This window comes from Vitis riparia, unplaced genomic scaffold, assembly GCF_004353265.1.
Source record: "Vitis riparia cultivar Riparia Gloire de Montpellier isolate 1030 unplaced genomic scaffold, EGFV_Vit.rip_1.0 scaffold622_pilon_pilon, whole genome shotgun sequence".
Classification (NCBI taxonomy): domain Eukaryota; kingdom Viridiplantae; phylum Streptophyta; class Magnoliopsida; order Vitales; family Vitaceae; genus Vitis; species Vitis riparia.
The window spans coordinates 26,423-52,767 of NW_023269714.1; the positions used below are offsets into that span (position 1 = coordinate 26,423).

The following is a 26,345-nucleotide window of genomic DNA, read 5'->3' on the forward strand; positions in this document are numbered from 1 at the left end:
GAAATAACGTGAAATTCCAACAAATTATTCAAGGAAAGAAATCAGATACATCATAGAATAGCATAAAATTCCCTACCTTACGCCAGTTTCCTTTTTGTGTTTCTTCTATGTAGGCGATCTTTGCCTATTACGTGGAACTGAAATGAAACAACATAATTTATGTTTCTTAACCATTAAAATTTATTCAATTAAAACTTGTGAAATTTTCCTTTCTTACTAATTTTTAACAACTTTCTGTTGTTAATTTTTTTTCAATTCTCATATTCCCCAATTAATTACCAAACACTAATTCTTTTGATTTTCTTAAAGCCTAACCTATTAACAAATCCCAAGTGTCCAAATAACCTAATTAATCACATGTTTACTAATCTATTTTTTTCAATCAAACCAAATTAAACAAAGATTCGTGTTGATCTTACCATTAATAAAATACTATAGCTAAAATACTTTAATCTTAAATTAATTGTGATTTTTAACTAAAATAGGTTTATAACTAATTACACTCAACTTTTACACAAATTTTACTATTAATTCTTTTCAGCATACCATTAGGAACCAAAATAAATGAAAATTAAAAAATTAAACAACTTGCTTACCTCAAATCTACACTTTCTCTCTCTAACCCTAGTTGCTGCAGGTGAAACGATGGAAAACGAGCTACAGTCCCCTTATAAAGGGTCTCTATGCAGCCAAGCATGAGGTGGCAAGCCACATGGCTGCCACCAATCCACCCAAGTAGGAGGTGGCATTCCACTAACTTCAATTTCCCAACTTTGCACTCTAGTCCTTCAAGTTATCAAAAATAGAACCCATAATTGCCCATTAGTCCTTTAGGTTTTCAATTATCCCTAATCAGTCCCTAAGAACCTAATCAGCATGGTTAAGTCATTAACTAATCCCACTTAACCTTAATCAAAGTTTAATTCATAATTAAACATGATTAGCACTAAACTAGTTTTAACATCTAATTAAGCAAGCTTAAAGTTAAGTACTAAAATAATCATTATTGCCTATTTAATTCATTAGTACTAAGTGTTACAATAAAGGTGATGGTGACGGTGACGGTAACGATTATGATATCGATAATGGGGACAGTAAAGGTAATGGTGATAGTGACAGTAATGGTCACGATGATGGTAACGGTGATGGTAATGGTCCCGATGACTGTGATGGTGACGGTAACGACGATGACAACGGTAACAATGACGATAACGGTAACAGTAACTAGCACTGTAACAGTTATGGTGACGATAACGATAATGGTAAAGGTAATGTTAATGGTAACGATAATCGTAACGGTGACGGTAACAGTAACAGTAACGGTAACTTCCATGGTAACAGTGATGTAATAGTAACGGTAATGGTAACGGTAACAGTGATAGTAAAAATGACAGTCACGGTGACGGTTACAATTATATGATGGTAACAATAACAGTAACGGTAATGGTAACGATGACGATAACGGTGACGGTAACAGTGATGGTGACAATGACAATGATGGTAACGGTGATAGTAACGGTATCGCGAACGGTAACCGTAACGATAACGGTGACAGTGACGATAACGGTAACGGTGACGATAACGGTAATGGTGACGGTAACGTTAATAGTAACGGTGACGGTATCGATAACAATAATGGTGATGGTAAGGGTAACAATAATGGTAATGGTGACGGTAATAGTAATGGTAACGGTGATTGTAACGAAGATGGTAACAATGTTGGTAACGGTCACAGTCACAATAACAGTAACGGTGATGGTGACAGCAATGGTGACGATAACGGTGATAGTAATGGTGATGGTGACGATAATGGTGATAGTAATGGTTACGATAACAGTAACGGTAACAGTAATGGTAACAGTAACGGTGATGGTGACAGTAATTGTTGCAATAACAATGATGATAACGGTGACGGTGACAGTAATGATGTCGGTAACAGTGGTGATAATGGTGACGGTAACGACGATGGTAACGACGACGGTGATGGTAACATTGATGATGACGTCCTAGTGAAGGGAAGGAAAGGAACAAACGAATAAGTTTTGATAAAAACTAGGATGACATCTCCAACATGGGAAACTAAATGAACTAAGAATGAAAATAGATAGAACCAAGAATGGATCTCAAATGATGAGCAATCAAAGGAACAAACTAATATGCTTTAAATGAACTAAGAATGAACATAGATAGAACATAGGATGGAATCTCAATGATGCGGAAAAAAAAAAGGAACAAAGAAATAAGCTTTAGATGGAATGTAGGATGGCATCGTAATGATGGGAAACCTTAGGAGGCAAGAATGAACATAGATAAAGCCTACGATGGCATGAAATGTTTGAAACCAAAGGAATAAATGAATAAGTGTGGGTAAAACCTAGGATTGCTTCCTAATGATTGGAAACCGAAGGAACTTACAATGAGCAATAGATAGAACCTAGGATGGGGTCCCAATGATGAGAAACCAATGGAACAAATGAACAACCATAGATAGAGCTTAGGATGACTTCCCAATGATTGGAAATCGAAGGAACTAAAAACCTATATAGAACATAGGATGGAATCCCAATGTTTGGATACGAAAGGAACTAAGAAGGTACATAGATAGAAACCACAATGGTGTCACAACGATGAGAAACAAAAGAAACAATCAACTAATCCTAGGTATAACATAGGATGACATTCCAATGATTGGAAACCAAATGAACCTAGGATGGCATCCCAGTGATGAAAAACAAAAGGAAAAATAAATAAATAAGCTTTAAAAAGAAACTAGGCTGACATCACATTCATGGAAAACTAAAGAACCTAAGGACGATGATATATAAATCCAAGAATGGTGTCCCAATGATGATGAGTCAAAAGAACAAATGAATAAGCTTAGATAAAACCTAAGATGGCATCCCAATGATGGGAAACGAAGGGAACTAAGAATGAAAATAGATAGAACCAAGAATAGGGTTCCAATGATGTGCAATCGAATAAGCTTAGATAGAACCTACGATGACATCCCAATGATGGGAAACCAATGGAACTAAGAATTAACATAGATAGAACATAAGGCGGTGTCCTAAAGGTGAGAAACGAATAAGCTTAGATAGGATGACTTCCGAATGAATGAAAACCAAAGGAAATAACATTGAACATACACAAAAGCCTCGGATAGCATCAAAATGTTTGGAAACCAAGGGAATGAAGAACGAACATAGATAGAAACAACTGACTAATCTTAGGTAGAACCTAGGATGGCATCCCAACTATCGGAGACCAAATTGAACATACATAGAACCTTGGATGATGTCCCAGTGATGAGAAAGGAAGGGAACAAACGAATAAGCTTGGATAGAATGAAAATAGATAGAAAACATAATGGCATTCCAATGATGAGCAATCAAAGGAACAAATGAATATGCTTTAGATGAACTAAGAATGAACATAGATAGAACATACTCAATGATGAGAACCAAAAGGAGCAAAGAAACAAGCTTAAGATGGAAACTAGGATGGCATCCTAATGATGGGAAACCTTAGGAGGCAAAAATGAACATAGATAAAGCCTACGATGACGTGCTAATTATGAGAATTGAAAGGAACAAACAAATAAGCATGGATAGAACCTAGGATAGCTTCTCAATGATTGGAAATCGAAGGAAGTTACAAAGAGCATAGATAGAGCCTAGGATGGGGTCTCAATGATGAGAAATCAAAGGAACAAATGAACAACCATAGATAGAGCTTAGTGATTCATGCCCGATTGGTGTTCCAATTGATTCCACTCAATTGATGTGCTTTGATCTCAATCCTTAGACGGGAGTAATCAACAAAATTTATAAACCTATTTCACCATATACCGGGGTAGCATTTAGCTAGCATAATATAGTGGCTCTAGGATCGTCCACAGAGATGGGTTTTCACTTCGCAATTGATGTTAGTTCAAAAACTGAATTGGTGCTTTTTCTTTTCTTTGTTAGCTTTAAAAGAAGACATAAGTTTGAATGAAAACGGATGGTATTAAGCTAACCTAACATAAAGTAACTAAAATTAACTAGAAAGAAAATAGAAAGAAAGGTGTTTATTGGGATTTCAGGTTACTAGGATCAGGTGCCAACTACAAAGAGGGAGATTTCGGTCACTTGAATCTTTTCCTCGCATTCGGAATTTAACCTATAGTTATTTCCCGAACCGGTGTGATACAGATGCTTGCCATTAATGGTTTCAACGCTAAATCCCTCTCACTGATACACCTTGCAATGGCTCGTACCTCTCACCTAGTATTTGCCATTCAAGGTGATCATTAACCTTGGACTTCCCTTCTCAAGCTTGCAAGAGATAACTAATGGATGTCTCTTTCGAGTCCAAAAGCTTACCAAGTGTTGGCAATTCTAGAAAATCCTACCTTCAAGTCACCTCCCAAAAGCTCGCAAGAGGTAAACTAGTGCATCTCCATGGACGGAGATCACTTGCCTTACCAAGTGTTGGCTTAGGTGAATTGAGGGTGTTTTAAGTTAACTAAAAACATAGAAATCATTTACGGGTCACACTTTCTCTTCTTTAAAAACGGAAACAACAAAATCTCACACTTATGTAGCCGGAACCTTACTTAGCTTCCTTCACCCAAGAAACAAAAAGCCTAGCCACTCATCCTCTGAGAAAACATCTCAGAGAATGTTTGGCTAGCAAGAAAATGAAAATGAAAGAGAAGGAAAAACAGAGCAAGGCTCTGTACGTCGATTCTATATAATTCAATATCTATATATTTTACAATGGATGCACGGGAATATATATAGAGAAGTTTTTCCAACCTTCCTAGCTAAGAAATCTTATGATTGGTGGATTACAAGGAGAAGAATGGAAATTTATACAAAAATATCTAAAAGAAAAGATCTAAAGTGGAGTCGGTAGAACAGAGGAGAATTCGCACCATGCATGGGCTGCTGTGTGAATTTTCAAGGTGTTGTGCGAATTTCGCACAACCTGAAGGTGTTGTGCGAATTTCGCACAAGCCTGGAGCAGTTGTCTTCCGAAGGCCATATCTTCCTCATTTCAGCTTCAAATCGTACATGGTTTGAAGCGTTGGATTCTTGACTTCCTGAGCTTTGAAATGGTATATAGCATGTAGAAAATGAACTTCGGGAAGTGCTCCAAAAGTATGAAGGAAGACTGCAGCTACTGTCCTCTGTTCTCTTCACTCTGTTTTCCTCTTTGCTTCTCTCCTTTGCTTAGCTTGTCTTAATGATCCAAAAAGCTGTCAAAACACTAAAACTAGCCACAAATATGATTAGAAGTCATTGCTAGGTCCTTAACATGCCAATTGGAATAAAGATGGAGAACTACTACACAAAAGTGCTTAAAACATAATGACTTAAAGGTGTAAAATAGCACTTTTTGGGTAGTAATCACTCCCCCCAACTAACACATTGCTAGTCCCTGAGCAATGAAGGAGAGAAAAATAAAGAAAATAGATAATATAATAATTTACAAAATCATGCTGATCACTCCAAAAAATAATCAAGTGGCATGATTGGATCAAACTCTCACATGGCAAGTCAGGGATATAAAACTCAATCACCAACAAGAGTCATCAAATAACTTACCTATCACAACATACAAAGAGCGGGCATTATGCAAATTTGAGTATCAAAATAATTTCCACTCCCAAAGGACCAACTCTTAATCTTCCACAAAAATCTATGTGTTATTTATTAGTTTCCGGATATAGTATGTCAAACTAATCTCTCCCCTCAACCTAGTTCTTTTCAAAGCTTAGCAAACTAATCAACCTCCAATAGGCTAAGAACGCACCTCTTTTCTTTCACAATTTTTTCTTGTAGGAGTGCAAAGCTTAAAGACATTCTTTTCTAAATTGTCCATGTAACGGGGGTCCATCGATGACTCCCAACCAATCAAGGTTAAGGGCATCAAGCTTTAAGGATTTTTCAACCACTAACTCCTCGGATTTCACCTCGGACTTTTGAGAATGAATTTTTAAATACCCAAGCACCTACAGTATGCTAAACTCCACCTATTCACCCATGTAATGAGCATTGAGGTCGGTGACTCCCAACCAATGAAGGCTTAGGGCACCAGGTTTTAAAGATTTTCACCATATACCCCTCAGACCTTGCTCGGGTTTCAAGGCAAGTAAAACATTTTTCTTTCTTTTTCCAAAGGCTCATTGGCCTTTTACAAGGTGTCCCAACACTATTAATTGAGGTCAAAGGTACCAAGTCTAAAATTTTCCTAAGTCAAGAGGAAAAATAGTTTTTCATCTTATAAACGGAACCTAGTGTGCACGGTGTGCGATAAGCTTAAAGTGGAGGAAATAAGGTTGAAATCAATAGGAGTTCAATAATTCATCAACTTTAATAAACATAATACAAACTCTAAGTCAAGTAAAAAGAACAAAAAATTCAATTTCTCCCATTTCATTTTGAAAATTTTTCCTTAATAGCCATGGAGAGTAGAATAAAAGCTTTAAAAATTTTTAAAATTAAGCAAAAAGCAACTAAATTACCAAAATAACTTAGCATGATTAACAATACTTCCTTCCTCAACTCTCCCCCCAACCAAGCTGAACATTGTTGTCCTCAATGTGACAAAAGCGATTGAAAAATAGGGAGGAAGTGGTATCTCCTGAGTGACATGGAGTCTGAGTCGTATAGGAGAAACCACATGTTTAAAAAAAAAATAGAAGAGTTAGTGAGTAGAGGAAATAGATAAATGCCAAGTTTAAACAAAAATAATGTCTATATATGATGTATCATCAGTAATACATCCAATCCCAAAATATAAGACATCAAAATATGGAGCTATGTATAATATATAAAGACAAAAAGTAAAGAGATGATCAAATAATGGTAAGGTCCTGTGGAGCTGATGCATCTATGGTGGCCTTCTGAGTGGGTTGGATCAGGACTTTGGCCTCTGTTCTGGTATTCTCCTTGGATGGCATAGTCTCCTCAACTGGAGCTCTCAGTTGGAGCTATGGGCTTTGATGGTTTAAGGAGGTCAGAAATGGAGTGAGAGGCTTCATGTGTGTGATCCCAGGGTGCGCGGGGCTCTTTGACTGCTCTAGGGAGCTGAGGCATAGCCTCCTCGGGTCTTAGGCATAATGGAGCAAAGAAATGAGGCTCAGAGGCTTGGGATTGGGGAGGGTAGGGGTGAAGAAGCTCAAAAATTCGCACAAGGGAAGGGTGGTGCGAAAATTTCGCATAAGGGGATGTGTTGTGTGAAAATTTCGCACAAGGCACTATTCACTCGTGCAAATGCGAAATTGGATTCTTTCAAATGGCCATAACTTCTTCGTTTCAAATCCAAATCGAGCACCGTTTGAAGCACTGGACTCTTGACTTCCTAAGCTTAAAAATGACATATGGTATGCATAATTTGAGCTCTAGAAAGTGCTCCAAAAACGTGTCCAACAATAGTGAAATGGGTGCGGCTGCAACATTTCCGTTTAAACTTTGCACAGTCATCTTCAAATGGCCATAACTTCTTCCTTTCAACTCCAAATCGAGCACCGTTTGAAGCTATGGACTCCTGACTTCCCAAGCTTTGAAACGAGATATAGTACGCATGAAATGAACTTTGGGAAGTGATCGAAATGTGCCCAACAGTTTCCGAAATAGGGTGGTGCGAATTTCGCACAATGTTCGCATTCCTGTGATTTTCGCACTGAGATTTTGGGTAGGGACCGAGAGCATGCTTTTTGGAAAATGCTCACAAAAGTGATTTCGCACAAAGGGGTAGGGTGGTGCGAAATTCGCACAAGAGAATGGGTGGTGCGAATTGCTCTGTTTTCCTCTGTTTTTGGCTTCCCTTGTGTTGATCATAAAAAAACCCAAGTTAAATCAAACCAAAATAAAATTAAAGCAAGAAATCAAAATCAAAACAAATTTAAAAATAAAAACAAAAAGATATGGACTAGCTAGTCTTTAGAAAGACTAAGTCCATCAAAAAATTTGATCCTGGTTCAGCTTGCCCGGATCCCATATGAAGTTTGCATTCCTCACTTGAGACTTGCTTTGTATGATCTTGCCATACAAAGCTTGGGGGAAAAGTGGATGCATCTTTTTCTTCATTATTTCTTCCTTGATGACTATCTTCTGAGGTTCTTCGTCTATATAGTCATCTTTCTCTATGCTTTTCCCCTTTTTCTTTCCTTTGATTTCCTCCCTCTTTTCTTTCTTTGTTTCACTCTCTACCTCATGCTCTAGCTTGGATGTGGGCAGATCAACCCCTTTATCTCTCTCCTTAGCCTCTATTTCATGGATACCCTTTTGATTTTGATGAGGTTGAGAAGGAGAGTTTTCTTTCTCTTGCACTGTGTTGAGATTGGCAAACCTTGAGATTGAATCTTGGAGATTATCTATCTTCTGAGATAGATCATTTTGCACTTCATCCATCCTTATGTTCAATGAACTCTCTACACTATCAATTCTTTGACTGAGCTGAGCATTGATGGATTTTTGAGCTCCAACAAAATCTCCCATGACCTTGCTAAGATTCACCATAGCTTGTTCAAGGTTCGAGGCTTGCGGAAGTGCTTGAACATGTTGCTTGTATTGAGGCGGCTGTGGTTTCCAAGAGAAATTTGGATGGTCCCTCCAATTGGAATTGTAGGTGTTGCAATCACCAAACATTTCCCTCACGGCTGGAATGGTAGGGCACTCATCCACCAAGTGCTCATAAGATAGACAAATGGCACAAGGCATAGCTTGCAATGGTGTCTGAGAGATGGCTTGCACTTCTTGCATCTCCTTCATTTCTAGTTCTTCCAATCTCCTTGCCATAGCTACAATCTTTGTCCTCATGTCTATGCCGTCATTCAAAATATACATCTCACCCTTAGCATTAGGTTGAGACGTCATTCTTCCCAAATGTCGAGCATTTGGTTCATCCCATCTTCTTGAAACTTCAGCCACATAACTCATGAAGTTCATGGCTTCCTCTGCTATCTCGTATTCAACATGGCATGCACAACTAGCAATTTGTGAATTAAAAAACAGGGAAAACAAAAGAAAATAAAAGAAAAAAAAAATTATTAAGTTTAACTAAAAACTAAATAAAAGATATACTAAAACATGAACAAAGAAAAATAAAATAGAAAGAGTTAGTAAAAGGAAAAGAAAATTCACCAATCTTGTGATGAAGATCACAAGTACTCTGAAAAAGTCATATCACTGTAAAGTGGCACCATCCCCGGCAACGGCGCCATTTGATTCATGCCCGATTGGTGTTCCAATTGATTCCACTCAATTGATGTGCTTTGATCTCAATCCTCAGATGGGAGTAATCAACAAAATTTATAAACCTATTTCACCATATACCGGGGTAGCATTTAGCTAGCATAGTATAGTGGCTCTAGGCTTGTCCACAGAGATGGGTTTTCACTTCGCAATTGATATTAGTTCAAAAACTGAATTGGTGCTTTTTCTTTTCTTTGTTAGCTTTAAAAGAAGACATAAGTTTGAATGAAAACGGATGGTATTAAGCTAACCTAACATAAAGTAACTAAAATTAACTAGAAAGAAAATAGAAAGAAAGGTGTTTCTTGGGATTTCAGGTTACTAGGATCAGGTGCCAACTACAAAGAGGGAGATTTCGGTCACTTGAATCTTTTCCTCGCATTCGGAATTTAACCTATAGTTATTTCCCGAACCGGTGTGATACAGATGCTTGCCATTAATGGTTTCAACGCTAAATCCCTCTCACTGATACACCTTGCAATGGCTCGTACCTCTCACCTAGTATTTGCCATTCAAGGTGATCATTAACCTTGGACTTCCCTTCTCAAGCTTGCAAGAGATAACTAATAGATGTCTCTTTCGAGTCCAAAAGCTTACCAAGTGTTGGCAATTCTAGAAAATCCTACCTTCAAGTTACCTCCCAAAAGCTTGCAAGAGGTAAACTAGTGCATCTCCATGGACGGAGATCACTTGCCTTACCAAGTGTTGGCTCAGTTGAATTGAGGGCGTTTTAAGTTAACTAAAAACATAGAAATCATTACGGGTCACACTTTCTCTTCTTTAAAAACGGAAACAACAAAATCTCACACTTATGTAGCCGGAACCTTACTTAGCTTCCTTCACTCAAGAAACAAAAAGCCTAGCCACTCATCCTCTGAGAAAACATCTCAGAGAATGTTTGGCTAGCAAGAAAATGAAAATGAAAGAGAAGGAAAAACAGAGCAAGGCTCTGTACGTCGATTCTATATAATTCAATATCTATATATTTTACAATGGATGCACGGGAATATATATAGAGAAGTTTTTCCAACCTTCCTAGCTAAGAAATCTTATGATTGGTTGATTACAAGGAGAAGAATGGAAATTTATACAAAAATATCTAAAAGAAAAGATCTAAAGTGGAGTTGGCAGAACAGAGGAGAATTCGCACCACGCATTAATTCATGCCTAATTGGTGACTCAGCTGATTCGTGTCCAGCTGGTGCTCCTTGATTGAGGGAGTAATCAACAAAATTTATAACCTATTACACCATATACTAGGGTAGCAAAGACAAAGCTACTATAGCATAGTGGCTCTAGGATCGTTCACTGGGATGGGTTTTCACTTCACAAATGATACTAATTCAAAGCTGAATTGGTGCCTTTTCATTTCAAGGTTAGCTTTAAAAGAAAACATAAAGATGTTTGAATGAAAAAGGTTCGGTTTTAAACTAACCAAAAATAGTAACTGATTTTACTTACAAAGAAAAGTGTTTCTTGGAGTTTCAGATCACTAGGCTCAGATTCCTCATACAAAAAGGGAGTTCCGGTCACTTGTTTCTTTTCCTCGCATTCGGAATTTAACCTATAGTTATTTCCCGAACCAGTGTTGTACAGATGCTTCCCATTAATGGGTTCAAACACTAAATCCCTCTCACTGATGCATCTTGCAATGGCTCATACCTCTCACCTAGCACTTGCCATTCAAGGTGATCTTTAACCTTAGATTACCCATCAAAAGCTCACAAGAGATAACTAATGGATGTCTCCTTGGAGTCCAAAAGCTTACCAGCTGTTGGCAATTCTAGAAAATCCTACCTTTAAGTCACCTCCCAGAGGCTCGCAAGGGGTAAACTAGTGAATTTCCATGGACAGAGATCACTTGCCTTACCATGTGTTGGCCCAGGTGATTTAAAGGCGTTTTAAGTTAACTAAAAAGATAAAAACCATTAACGGGTCACACTTTCTCTTCATTAAAAACTAAAACAACAAAACTTCCAATTTATGCATGAGGAAACTTACCCGGTTACCTTAGCTCCAAGAGACGAAGAGCCTAACCTCTCATCCTTTGAGGAAAAATCCTCAGAGTTTGATTGGCTAGAAAGAAAAAGAACGAGAAAACAAAAATATATATATATATGAAAAGCAGAGCAAGTGCTCTGTAAAATATATTCCTTCCTTATATCAAAAGGTTTGTCTCCAAGAACAAGCTCTCGAGAGATATATATAAAGAAAATTACAAAACAAAATATCTGAGGTTATTCACCCCTTTTCCAAACTTAATAACTAAGGAATCCTATGATAGGTGGGTTACAAGGAAAGTTTGGGGATTTAGAAATCAAATATCTAAAGAAAAATATCTCAAAATGTCGGTCGAGAAGCTTCAGGAGAAATTCCACAGCCGTGCGTGCAACTGTTTAAAATGGCTGCGAAATCATTTCGCAGCAAAAGGGTGATTTCGCAGCCGTGCAAAATTCTTCCTTCAGTTTGGAGTGATTGGCTTCCAATGGCTGTAACTCCTTCATTTCAACTCCGAATTGTGAACCGTTTGAAGCATTCGATTGTTGACTTCCTGAGATTTGAAATGGTATATAGAATATAGAAAATGGACTTCAGGAAATGCTCTAAAAGTGCAAAAGAAGACTGCAGCTACCGTCCTCTGTTTTCTTCACTCTGTTTTTCCTCTCTCCGTTGTTCTTTCCTTGCATACTTTGAACGACTTTGGCAAAGGGCTATGGAGCTCCAAATCTTGGTTCTTCATGAATTTGAGCTCTTCATTGCTTTTCCATGGATTCCAAATAACTCTCCTCAATCTTGGATTGCTTTGGTGATCAAATTACTAACAAAAACACCAAAACTTACACAATTTGATTAGAAACGATTGCAAAGGTCCTTAACATGCCAATTGAGTTAAAAGGCAATAACTACTACTCAAAAGTGTTTAAAAGAGTTAATTAAAAGCTACAAAATAGCACTTTTTGAGTAGTAATCACGCATGGGCTGCTGTGCGAATTTTCAAGGTGTTGTGCGAATTTCGCACAAGCCTGGAGCAGTTGTCTTCCAAAGGCCATATCTTCCTCATTTCAGCTCCAAATCGTACACGGTTTGAAGCGTTGGATTCTTGACTTCCTGAGCTTTGAAATGGTATATAGTATATAGAAAATGGACTTCGGGAATTGCTCAAAAAGTACGAAGGAAGACTGCAGCTGCTGTCCTCTGTTCTCTTCACTCTGGTTTCCTCTTTGCTTCTCTTTGCTTCTCTCCTTTGCTTGGCTTGTCTTAATGATCCAAAGAGCTGTCAAAACACTAAAACTAGCCACAAATATGATTAGAAGTCATTGCTAGGTCCTTAACATGCCAATTGGAATAAAGATGGAGAACTACTACACAAAAGTGCTTAAAACATAATGACTTAAAGGTGTAAATTAGCACTTTTTGGGTAGTAATCACTTAGGATGACTTCCCAATGATTGGAAATCAAAGGAACTAACAATGAACCTATACAGTCCATGTGATGGCATCCCAATGTTTGGAAACCAAAGGAACTAAGAACAAACATAGATACAAGCTACGATGGCGTCACAATGATGAGAAACGAAGAAACAATCGACTAATCCTAGGTAGAACATAGGATGACATTCCAATGATTGGAAACCAAATGAATGAAAATTCAACATAGATAGAAACCTAGGATGGCGTCCTAGTGATGAAAAACAAAAGGAACAAATAAATAAGCTTTAGATAGAAATTAGAACCTAGAAGAGAAATGTACATAGATAGAACATAAGGTGGTGTCCTAAAGATGAGAGATGGAAGGAAGAAACGAATAAGCTTAGATTGAACCTTTGATGGCTTAGATGAACAAAAGGAACTGATAATGTGCATAGATTGAACCTATGATTACATCCCAATGTTCAGAAACCAAAAGAATAAACGAATAATCGTAGATAGAAACTACAATGACTTCCCAATGAATGGAAATCATAGGAAATAACATTAAACATAGACAAAAACCAAGGATAGTATCCAAATGTTTGGAAATCAAAGGAACTAGGAACGAACATAGGATGCTGTCACAACGATGAGAAACCAAAGAAATAATCAACTAACCTTAGGTAGAATCTAGGATGCCATCCCAACTATCAGAAACCAAAGGAACTAAAATTGAACATACATAGAACCTAGGATGACGTCCTTGTGATGAGAAAGCAAAGGAATAAACGAATAAGCTTAGATAAAACCTAGGATGAACTCCGAATGAACATAGGATGAGTCTCAATGATGAGAACCGAAAGGACCAGAGAAATAACCTTTAGATGGAAATTAGGATGGCATCCTAATGATGAGAAACCTTAGGAGGCAAGAATGAACATAGATAAACCCTAGGATGGCATGCTAATGATGAGAAACAAAACGAACATAGATAAAGCATGGATAGAACCTAGGAAAGCTTCTCAATGATTGGAAACCAAAGGAACTTACAATGAGCATAGATAGAGCCGAGGACGGGATCCCAATGATGAGAAATCAAGGGAACAAATGAACAACCCTATATAGAGCTTAGGATGACTTCCCAATGATTGAAAATCAGAGGAACCAACAATGAACCTATATAGAATGTAGGATGGAATCCAAATGTTTGGAAACCAAAGGAACTAAGAATGAACATAAACAGAAACTACGATGGCGTCACAATGATGAGAAACGAAAGAAACAATCGACTAATCCTTGGTAGAACATAGGATCACATTCTAATGATTGGAAACCAAATGAACAAAAATTCAATATAGTTAGAACCTAGGATGGCGTTCCGGTGATGATAAAAAAAAGGAACAAAGAAATAAGCTTTAGATCGAAACCAAAGGAAATAACATAGAACATAGAAAAAAACCTTGGATAGAAACTAGGATGGCATCCCATTGATGGTGCCACAACGATGAGAAGCCAAAGAAACAACAGACTAATCTTAGGTATAACCTTAGATAGATCCTTGGATGGCTTCCCAATGAATTGAAACTAAAGGAACTAACAATAAACATAGCCAGAACCTAGGACGAAATCCAAATGTTGGAAAACGAAAGGAACTAAGAACAAATATAGATAGAAACTAGGGTGGTGTTTCAATAATGAGAACCCAAAGAAACAACCAGCTAAGCTGAGGTAGAAACCTAAGATTGCATCTCCACGATCAGAAACTAAAGGAACTAACTTTGAACATAGATAGAATCTAGAAAGTTGTCCCCATTATGGCAAACCAAAGGAAAAAACAATTACATTACAATGATGGAAAACCGAAGAAGTTAAGGACGAAGATAGATGGATCCATGAATGGTGTCCTAATGATGATGAGAAACCAAAGGAAATAAGAATGGGGTTCCAATGATGAGCAATCAAATAAGCATAGATATAACCTAAGACGGCATCCTAACGGTGGGAAACCAATGGAACTAAGAATGAACATAAGGTGGTGTCCTAAAGATTAGAAACAAAAGAAAGAAATGAATAAGAATAGATCGAACTTTGGATGGATTCTATAATACCTAGAACGAATGAATTAAATAGGCAATAATGATTATCTTAGTACTTAACTTTAAACGTGTTTAATTAGATGTTAAAGCTGGTTTAGTGCTAATCTTGTTTAATTATGAATTAAACTTTGATTAAGGTTATATGGGATTAGTTAATGACTTAAGCATGCTTATTGGGTTCTTAGAGGTTGATTAGAGTTTTGAAAACCTAAAAGACTAATGGGCAAGTAAGTTTAATATTGGTTAATCTAGAGGACTAAAGTGCAATTATGGAAAGTTGGGGTTGGTGGCAGCCATGTGACCTGCCACCTCCTAGTTGGCTGCATGGAGACCTGCAGCTTGTTTTGCATAAGACATCCCGGATCTTTGTACTTCAAAGGAGATTTGCATTGTATGATGGCACTCACTTGCTCAGTCAAGAAGGGTTTCTTATTCACATTCAACCCTCTTTTGATAGTACACAGGTCCTTTAGGAACTTTGCATATGATGGAACTTGCTTAATCATGTCCAGCAATGGAATGTTGACCTTCACTTGCCTCAATACTTCAAGGATTTTTGACGCATTTTTTATCCCCTTTTTCCCATGCAAAGCTTGAGGAAAAGGTGGAGATGTGCGTTTCTTCATCAATTCTTCCTCAATAAGTTCTTTCTCCGGATTTACATTCACTGTTGAATCACGGTCCTCCTTCCCTTCACTGATATCTTTCTTCTTTCCTTTCATTTCCTCCATCTTCTTTGTCTCTTCTTCTGCCTTCTCTTCAACATATAGCTTGGGTGTTGGTGACTCAACCTTTTTACCACTCCTTAGAGTGATCAAGGCTTTAACATCTCTTACCTGTGAAGATTCTCCCTCATGAGTTTCCACTTTGTGGATACCCTTGGGGTTTTGGTGAGGTTGAGAAGGAAATCTACCCTTCTCTTGCATTGTGTTCAAATTAGTGAGCCTTGAGATTGAGTATTGGAGATTATCTATCTTCTGAGATAAGTCATTTTGCATCCCATCTATCCTTTTATTCAAAGTATTCTCTACACTGTCAATTCTTTGACTGAGTTGAGAATTGATGGATTTTTGGTCTCCAACAAAATCTCCCACAACCTTGCTGAGATTCACTATTGCTTGTTCAAGACTTGAAGCTTGTTGGGATGGTTGAGATGGTTGAGATGGTTGAGCCGGCTGTTGGTACTAAGGTGCTCTTGGCTTCCATGAAAAATTTGGATGATTCCTCCAACTTGAGTTGTAAGTATTGCCATACAAAGCATTGCTATTGGGCTTGAATTGTCCAGTGACATTTGCTTGTTCTCCAAACATTTCTCTAGCAACTGGAATTGTAGGGCACTCCTCCACCAAGTGTTCATAAGATTGACAAATAGAACATGGCTTTACTTGCACTGGTGTTTCAGCAACAACTTGCACTTCATGTATCTTTTTCAGTTCTAGCTCCTTCACTCTTCTTGTCATAGCTGCCAATTTTGCTTTCATATCAACATCTTCATTCAAGGTGTACATCCCAGCCTTAGCATGAAGAGCATTTGGTTGAGACTTCATCTTTCCCACTTCTCCTTTATGCAGTTCATCCCATCCCCTTGAGACTTCAGCTACATAACTCAAGAAATCCATAGCTTCCTTAGGATTCTTACTCATGAAATCCCCTCCACACATTGTTTCGAGGAGTTGCTTCATTGAGGAAGACATCCCATCATAGAAATAACTCACCAACAGCCATGTATTAAAGCCATGGTGAGGACAAGCATTAATGGCTTCCATGTATCTTTCCCAACACTCATAAAATTTCTCATTCTCTTTAGCTGAGAAGTTTGAAATTTGCCTTTTCAAGCCATTTATTCTGTGAGTAGGAAAAACCTTCTTGAGGAATTCAGCTTGTAAATCAGTCCAAGTACGGATACTCCTTGGCCTTAAAGAATTAAGCCAAATCTTGGTCTTATCCTTTAAAGTAAAAGGAAATAATTTAAGCCTCATCAGGTTGATAGAAGCTCCTCCATCTCGGAATGTATTATAAACATCTTCAAATTCCTTGATATGGGCATAGGGATTCTCACTTTCCATTCCATGGAAAGTTGGTAGAAGTGGCACAATATGGGGTCTGATCACTAGCTGCTCTGTAGGGGGCACTATACATGATGGTGCACTCATACGAGGTGGATGCATGCGGTCCCTTATTAATCTAAATTCATTGGGATTGTCCTGATGATCATGGTGACTATGCTGATCCTCAGGTGTAGTTTCCATGATGTTCAAGCTCAATTCCAACTCTTTGTTATGAGGTGTTTCAAGTTTAACAAGCCTTCCTCCACTATCTCGTATCCACTTTGGCATACACAACTAGTATCAACTATAACAAAACAGAACGAAAACAGAGGAAAACAAAAAAAACAAAAATACCAAAAAGAGTTTGCTTAACTAAAACTAAAACTAAATTAAAAGCTATGCTAGAATATAAACGAGTAAAAGAAACAACTAAAAGAGTTAGTAAAATGACAGAAAACTCACCAAACTTGTGATGAAAACTACAAGTATACTGAAATAATATCACTATGAAGTTGGCACCTTCCTCGGCAACGGCGCCATTTGATTCATTCCCAATTGGTGTCTCAGCTGATTCATGTCTAGCTGGTGCTCTTTGATTGAGAGAGTAATCAACAAAATTTATAACCTATATCACCATGCATTAGGATAGCTTTAGCTAATATAGCATAATGGCTCTAGGATCGTTCTCTGGGAAGGGTTTTCAATTCACAACTGATACCAATTCAAAGTTAAATTGGTGCTTTTTCATTTCAAGGTCAGCTTAAGAAATAAAACACAAATTTTGGTTGAACGAGGTTTTGTTTCAAGCTAACTAAAAAGAAAGTAATGGAAATTACTTATGAAGAAAAACATTCCTTGGAGGTTTGGGTTCACAGGGGAGGTTCCTTATGCAAAAACAGAGCTCCAGTCATTTGGTTCATTTCCTCGCATTAGAGAATTAACATATAGTCAATTCTCTAACCGGTGCTGTACAGATGATTCCTTTAAATGGATTTCAGCTCTAATTCCCTCTCACTGATGCAACTTGTAATGGCTCGTGCCTCTCACCTAACATTTGCCATTCAAGGTAATCTTTAACTTTGGACTTCCCTTCTCAAGCTCGCAAGAGATAACTAATGGATGTCTCCTTGGAGTCAAAAAGCTTACCAAGTGTTGGCAATTCTAGAAAATCCTACCTTCAAGTCACTTCCCAAAAGCTCGCAAGAGGTAAACTAGTGTATCTCCATGGACGGAGATCACTTGCCTTACCAAGTGTTCACTCAAGTGAATTGAAGGTGTTTTAAGTTAACTAAAAACATAGAAATCATTAAAGGATCACACTTTCTCTTCTTTAATGGCTGAAACCACAAAGCTACTAATTCTTGCACTTGGAACCTTTCCCGGCAACCTTAGCTCCAAGGAACTAAAAGTCTAGCCACTCATTCTCTAAGGAAACTTCCTCAGAGCTTGTTTGGCTAGTAAGAAAAAGAATGAGAAAACAAAAATATAAAGGAAAAATAGAGCAAGTGCTCTGTAAAATATATTTCTTGCAAAATTGTACAAAGGATGATCTGTGAACAAGCTCCTTCTCTCCATTTTCTTAAAGAAAATTACAAACTATATATATGAGGTTATTCACCCTTTTACTTACTTAAAGACTAAGGAATCCTATGATAGGTGGGTTACAAGGAGAGTTTAGGGATTTAGACATAAAATATCTAAAACAAAATATCTCAAAAAGTCAGTCGAAAATATCAGGAAGCTTCAGGAGAACACCGCAACTGTACATGTCTAACCGGGTAAGCGCTATCAGAGGATCCGGACATGTCTGACTGGGGAAGTTGAAACTCCCTCCTCTCTCATCTGGGCATCAGGCGCAGGATGTGAGATATCTGATAAGAGGATCTGGACATGTCTGTCCGGACAGAATTCCGGATGTGAGATATCCGGAGAAGGTGAAATGTCGGCGACAGAATTCCAGATGTGAGATATCCGAAGAAGGTGGAATGTTGGTCGGACAGAATTCTCTCCCGGGTGGAATGAGCTATGCCGTGCGTCTCAAGGGGGACCCCTCCCCCTGATGACATGGAGCGTGCATCGCTATCCGGATCAACTCCATTCGGATTCCTTAAGAGGACACATGGTGCGCTCCCCTATCCAGACTCCCTCAGGGAGAAGCACACGGCACTCGTGAACATCACACCCCGGACGATAGCATATCCTATCCAGATATGTTGTCCGGATCATTAACTAAAGTGAGCAAGCCTTGCTACTTCATTCCGAAAGCCTGCCACAGCCCACGTTTCGCCGCCCTCCAATGGTGTGTCTGGACGCCCTGTTCGGACATATTTGCAATGGATTCCAAAGAACTCTCCTCAATCTCGGATTGCTTTGGTGATAAAAAAGCTATCAAAACACCAAAACTTAACACAATTTGATTAGAATTGATTGCAAGGGTCCTTAATATGTTAATTGGGTTAAAAGGTGATAACTACTACTCAAAAGTGTTTAAAAGAGTTAATTACAAGCTATCAAATAACACTTTTTGAGTAGTAATCACTAGTGTTAGCCCAGGTGATTTTAAGGCATTTTAAGTTAACTAAAAAGATAAAAACCATTAACGGGTCACACTTTCTCTTCATTAAAAACTGAAACAACAAAACTTCCAATTTTTGCATTCAGAACCTTACCCAGCTTCCTTCACTCCAAGAAACAAAAAGCTTAGCCACTCATCCTCTGGGAAAACATCCTCAGAGTTTGTTTGGCTAGTGAGAAAAATACAATCAAAATGAGTAGGTAAGGCTGAGCAAAGCTCTGTGTATTACTTTCTTGAAAACTATACAAAATTTGGTCTTTGAGAAAAACTCCTGAGAGACATTTAAAATAAAATTACAATAGATTATATAGAAGGGTTATTCACCCTTCCTTCTTACTTCCTAACTAAGGAATCCTATGATTGGTGGATTACAATGAGAAAATAGGGATTTAAACAAAAAATATCTGAAGAAAAATCTAAAAGAGTCGGTCACAAATATCTAGGATTACACAGGTGGATTGCACAAGTTGAAACATAACTTGCGAAAATTTCGCAAGTTGAACTTTGATTTCGCAAGTTGAATTTGTGATTTTGCAACTTACGAAATTGTCTTTCAGCTTGGTGCGGTTGTTTTCCAATGGCCATAACTTCTTCATTTCAGATCTGATTTGAACACTGTTTGAAGCGTTGGACTTTTGACTTCCCAAGCTTCGAAATGATATATAGTATGTATAAAATAGACTCCAGAAATTGCTCAAAATGTGTCCTAAAGATACTCTCCTCTTGAATTTCTTCATGTTAGATTCCTCTCTCTGTTTTTCCTCCTTGCATTCTTGATTGGCTTTGGCAAAGGACTACGAAGCTCCAAAGCTTGGATTCTTCATGTAAATGAGCTTCCATTTTCTTTACCATGGACTATACAGAGCTCTCCCTCATTCTTGGATTGCTTTGGTGATAAAAAAGCTATCAAAAACACCAAAACTTGCCACAATTTGATTAGAAACACTTGCAAGGGTCCTTAACATGTCAATTGAGTTAAAAGGTAATAACTACTACTCAAAAGCGTTTAAAAGAGTTAATTAAAACTATAAAATAGAACTTTTTGAGTAGCAATCACTCTCCCCAACCGAAATATTGCTAGTCCCTTAGCAATGAAGGAGAGAAAAAGAAAAATAAATAGTATTATAATTTACAATATCATGCTGATCACTTTAAAAAAAAAAAAAAAATTTCAAGTGGCATGATGATCAAACTCTCTCATGGAACATTAAAGATATAAAACTCAAACCTCAACAAGAGTTATCAAATAACTTGTCTAATCATAATTCATGAAGAGAAGGCATTATGCAAATTTAAGCTTCAAAATAATTTCCACTCCCAAAGGGTCAATCCTAACTCTTCCACAAAAATCTATGTGTTACTTATTAGTTTCTGAATATAGTACGTTGAACTAATCTCTCCCCCCAACCTAGTTCTTTTTCAAATGTTAGCAAATTGACAACCTTCAATAGGCTAAGAACGCACCTCTTAGTTCACAATTTTTTTTTTTCATTGTAGGGGTACAAAGCTAAAGGTATTGTTTTCTAAATTGTCCATGTAATGGGGGTCCATTGATGACTCCCAACCAATTAAGGTTTAAGGCATCAAGCTTTAAGGATCTTTCAACCACTAACTCCTTGGATTTTACCCTGGACTTTTGAGAATGAATTTTAATACCCAAGCACCTACAGTATGTTAAACTCCACCTATTCACCCTTGTAATGAGCATTGAGGTTGGTGACTCCCAACCAATGAAGGCTTAGGGCACCAGGTTTTAAAGATTTTCACCATATACCCCTTAGACCTTGCTCGGGTTTCAAGGCAAGTAAAACATTTTTTTTTCAAAGGCTCATTGGCCTTTTATAAGGTGTCCCAACACTATTAAAATGAGGTCAAAAGTACCAAGTCTAAATTTTCCTAAATCAAGGGGGTGAAATAGTTTTTCATCTTATAATCGGAACCTAGTGTGCACAGTGTGTGGTAAACTTAAAGTGGAAGAAATAAGGTTGAATTTAATAGAACTTTCAACAATTCATCAACTTTAATAAGCATAATACAAATTCTAAGTCAAGTAAAAAGACAAAAATTCAATTTCTCCCATTTCATTTTGAGATTTTTTCCTTAATAACCATGAAGAGTAGAATAAAAACTTAAAAAATTTTAAAAATTAAGCAAAAAGCAACTAAATTACCAAAATAACTTAGCATTAATAGCAAAAATTCCTTCCTCAACTCTCTTCCCCCCCAACCAAGCTGAATATTGCCCTCAATGTAGCAAGAAAGATTGAAAATACAGGGAGGAAGTGGTGCCTCCTGAGTCACATGGAGTCTGAGTCGTCTAGGAGAAACAACATGATTCAAAAAAAAAAAAAAAAAAAGAGTAGAGGAAATAAAATAATAGTATGCCAAGTATATTAAAAAATGATGGATATGTATTACTTTAAGAAAGTACAATATGAACTATGAACAAGTAATACATCCAATCCCAATATATAAAACATAAAAAACATGGGATTAAGATTTATATTATAATAAGTAAATACAAAAAAGTAGATAGATGACTAGGTAGTGGTGGGAGGATCGTGTGGAGACGATGGCTCGGGTGTGGTAGTTTGAGTGTTCTGGATCAGAGTCTCGATATCTACTGTAGTAGTCTCCTCATGGGGCATAATCTGCTTTGCTGGAGGAGCCTCCTGAGATGGATCTGTAGGCTTTGATGGAGCAGGCATATCATGCTTAGGTGGCGACAAAAATACCCAAATGCTGGTGTATTTGCCTAAGGATGGCAATATGATGGGTCTGCGTGGCAATAAGCTGATCCTGATGTGCACGTATGACTGCTATCTGCTGGGCAAGAATGCTTTGAGTAGTAGTCAATGTCTGAAATGTATGACATAGGCCTCTGAACTCTGAAGCGGATATGGTGAAAGTAGACTCAAATGGAGGAGGCGTTGATGTAGCTGATACGACTGGTGGAGTCTCAAGAGTGGTAGGAGGAACAAAAGATGTAGCCTCTGGAGTGGTCATTGTAGAAGGTGCTGCAGGGGTAGGTGATATGATCTCTGCATGTATCTCAGCCTGTTGTGGCTGCTGTGGTATCTCTGGATGTGCTGGCCTAGTTGGGGCTTCTGGAGGTGCAACATAATCCGTCATATGATTCCATTTGTCGAGAGTGAATATCTCTCAGCAAATGCATCGATGCTCAAGCTGAGGCTCAGAAGGATAGCCCAAATGCTCTAATATTTGACAGAGCAACCTAGAAAAAAGTAGTGGAATGGCATATTCTCTCTATAGCTTCTTCCTGTGGACATTCTCTTCAAAGTAAAGAAGATAGGTCATAATCAAATGATGAGGTCCAAAGTAAAAACCCTCTGATATCCTGAATAAGGCCTCTAGTATAGCTCATCTCCTCTGCACCATATGCTAAAGTGGAAATATGTTGGAGCGCAGCACCACATCTAGAAGAAACATCCCAAGCGGAAGCTCCTTTCTAAAAAGAAATGAGCGTGTAGATGTCCTCCTGGACAATATACGGACCATGTCGCTATGAGAAAAATGAGCCCACTCTTTGTAATCTGCTGGACTCACAAGCTCATGGAATGTGCAGGGCCTCTGCAATGTGTCTGGCTCCTAAGATACCATGTCGTCCATCAATGGTGAAGTGGATGATAGTAGGATCCCAAACGCAATGTGTAGTCATAGACTAATAAAAGTCTAATGCTACTCGGGGATAGAAGAAATCCCTTGGAGTCATCAGGTGCTCGAAATGGTATCTCTGCAGTAAGTGGAATGAATCTCTAAGCTCCGGTTGGTGTCTGAAAGTCTCTCTATCAAAGCATAGCTCGGAGTGGAATGACCTAGTTCGACAACCCAAATTTCCCTTTATAGGTGGCTGTGTAACCATAGGTCACCTAATAATCCCTTCCAGAGTCATCCCAATAGGAATCTGAGACTCTATAGTAGGCGGCTGAGGCTGTGGAGGTGTTGATGACTCTCCTAGGCCTGAACCTCTGGCTTTCTTTGTAGGAGGGCGATGAATTGATTTCTTGGGGTGCGAATTTCTTGCCCCAGGTGTAGTGGGTGGTCTCCTCGTCTGGTACCTGTGCTGAGGAGGACTAGGTGGCACTCCACCCTCAGAAGGTGGAATGGTAAAGGCCTGTAGAGCCTCAGACATGGAATCTCGTGCAGGTGAAGCTCTCGGTCTGGTGTTGCGAGTTGATGGACACGGGGTTTGGGCTCCTCTCGTCTAGGCCATGGTTGAAATGGAGAGGATCATGTTCCAGAGGGTACACGGAGGTGCGCGGAATGGTCCTCTTCAGACGCATGACTTCTGGGCTTCCTTTGGAGGGAATCTTCTTAGATTTTTCGGCTTCACAACATGGAGGGCTTTTTCGCAAGTTGAAATGGTTGTGCGAAATGAAAAATGAGAAAATCAGAGGTTTAAATAGACATTTAAATGACGGTTGGTATTTTTGCAGGTTAGAGGTGATTTCACAACTTGGAGGTGATTTCGCAACTTGGTTCGTAGCTACGAAATTGGAATTTGAAGTTGTGAAATGGCACAGGTGTGCCTAGGAGGTGTTTCGTAGCTACAAAAATTTTCGCAAGTTGGTTAGTGAACTTGCGAAATTTGGCTTTGAGGATTTCGCAAGTTAGTTCGCAACTGCGAAATTGGCTTTTGAAGAAGCGAAATGGCACACGTGTGCTTAGGAGGTGTTTCGCAGCTGCGAAAATTTTTGCAACTTGAATAGTGAACTTGCAAAATTTGGCTTTGGGGATTTCACAAGTTGGTCTCATTTTCGCATGTTGAAAAAAATTGTTCTATTTTTTCTTTATGGCTTCCCTCCAATTCCTTTGAAATTCCTCCTGATTTTGATCATTCAAAAAGCCTAAGTTATATCAAAATAAAATAAATCAAAGCTAAAATTAAAATTAAAACAATTAATAAAGCTTTTAAATCAACAAAATTAAAACAAAAACATGGACTTTTGGTTAAGATTTCTATGGCTCAAGGAGATTGACTTCCTCTTTGTCTTGATTGAATGGCTCCATGAATGGTTTGAAACGGTGGCCATTGACTTTGAAAGTGTCTGTGCTATTGGAATTGAGTAGTTCCACTACTCCATTGAGATGCACTTGGTGAATAATGAAAGGGCCTATCCACCTTGACTTTAGCTTTCCTGGAAAGATATGGAGCCTAGAGTCATAGAGTAAGATTCTTTGTCCCTTTTGAAATTCTTTGTTGGAGATTAACTGATCGTGCCACCTCTTCATCATCTGTTTTGCAATTTTGGAATTGATGTAGGCATCATTTCTCAATTCCTCCATCTCATTAAGGTCTAAGCACCTCTTCATCCCGGCTCTGTTCAAGTCCATGTTTACCTTCTTAATTGCCCACCAAGCCTTGTATTCAACTTCCACAGGGAGATGGCATGCTTTTCCATAGACTAGGCGATAAGGAGACATGCCAAGAATAGTCTTGTAAACTGTTCTATATGCCCATATTGAATCATGGAGCTTAACAGACCAATCTCTTCTGGTCGTGTCTACCACCTTCATCAATATATTCTTGATTTCCCTGTTTTCTAACTCAACTTGTTTGGAAGTTTGAGGGTGGTAAGGTGTAGCTACCTTGTGCTTCACCCCATACTTGGCTAAAAGGGTTTCAAAAGGCTTGTTGCAAAAATGAGTACCCCCATCACTTATTATAGCCTTGGGCACCCCAAATCTTGAGAAGATGTTCTCTTTGAGAAACTTGAGAACAACTTTTTGATCATTGTGTTTACATAGGATTGCCTCAACCCATTTAGAAACATAGTCTACCCCCACCAAAATGTAAGAGTTACCAAAAGACATTGGGAAAGGTCCCATGAAGTTAATGCCCCAAACATCGAAGATATCAACTATTAACATGGGGTTCATAGGCATTTGATTTCTACATGTTAGCTTCTCAAGCCTTTGGCATCTATCACAGCTCCTACACATGGTGTGAGCATATTTGAAAAGTGATAGCCAACGGAAACCTAATTGCAACACCTTCATGGCTGTTTTTTGAGAGGTAAAGTGGCCTCCACATGCTCTTTCATGGCAATGACTGAGGATTCCCTGTTGCTCTTGTTCAGGGACACACTTCCTTATTATTTGATCTGCACAATACTTGAAAAGAAAAGGTTCTTCCCAATAGTAGGCATGAATTTTTGCAAAGAAGTGCTTCCTATCTTGTGCTTTCCACTCACTTGGAACTTCACTAGTAACTAGATAGTTAGCAATATGAGCATACCAAGGAGCATCTTCTAACAACATGAGTGACTCCTCCGGAAAATCATCATTAATAGGTAAAACATGGGAATTATGTGGTATAGCCAACCTTGAAAGGTGGTCAGCTACCACATTCTCCACTCCTTTCTTATCTTTGATTTGGAGATTGAACTCTTGCAGTAAGAGAATCCATCTAATCAACCTTGCTTTTGCATCTTGCTTTGTCAATAAGTACTTCAAAGTTGAGTGGTTAGTGAAAACCATAATGAAAGACGCTACTAGATAAGCACAGAATTTGTCTAAGGCAAAATCTACAGCTAACAATTCTTTCTCTGTGGTTGTGTAGTTTCTTTGCACTTTGTTCAATGTTTTTCTTGCATAGTAGATCACATAGGGCTTTCCATCCTCTTTTTGACCAAGAACAGCTCCTATAGCAAAGTCAATGGCATCACACATCACTTCAAAAGGTAGTTGCCAGTTAGGAGCCCTCACTATTGGAGCGATTGTCAAGAACTGCTTTAGTTACTCAAAACTCTTTTGACATCTCTCATCCCATACAAATTTAGCATCCTTAACCAATAGTTCACAAAGAGGCTTTGAAAGTTTAGAGAAAACTTTAATAAACCTCCTGTAGAACCCAGCATGGCCAAGGAATTGCCTTACTCCTTTTACAGTTGTTAGGGATGGCAATTTGATAATAAGTTCCACCTTTGCTTTATCAACTTCAATGCATT

General features: G+C 38.2%; 1 protein-coding gene across 1 annotated transcript; it reads right to left on the reverse strand.

Annotated features, from left to right (window-relative positions):
• Positions 1 to 1,412: 1,412 nt before the first annotated feature.
• On the reverse strand, positions 1,413 to 22,082 carry LOC117910142. The gene is made up of 2 exons (XM_034824197.1): positions 21,999 to 22,082; positions 1,413 to 2,006 (listed from the first exon to the last, which is right to left on the reverse strand). The coding sequence occupies exons 1-2, from the start codon at positions 22,080 to 22,082 to the stop codon at positions 1,413 to 1,415; spliced, it is 678 nt and encodes a 225-aa protein (XP_034680088.1).
• Between the last annotated feature and the right edge of the window lie 4,263 nt (positions 22,083 to 26,345).

Excerpts from the sequence above, each read along its gene's own strand:
- LOC117910142 (XM_034824197.1), bottom strand. The coding sequence starts at position 22,082 with ATGCCTGCTCCATCAAAGCCTACAGATCCATCTCAGGAGGCTCCTCCA. Across the intron at positions 2,007-21,998 it reads CCCATGAGGAGACTACTACA|GACGTCATCATCAATGTTAC; the intron begins GTAGATATCGAG and ends TCCCTTCACTAG.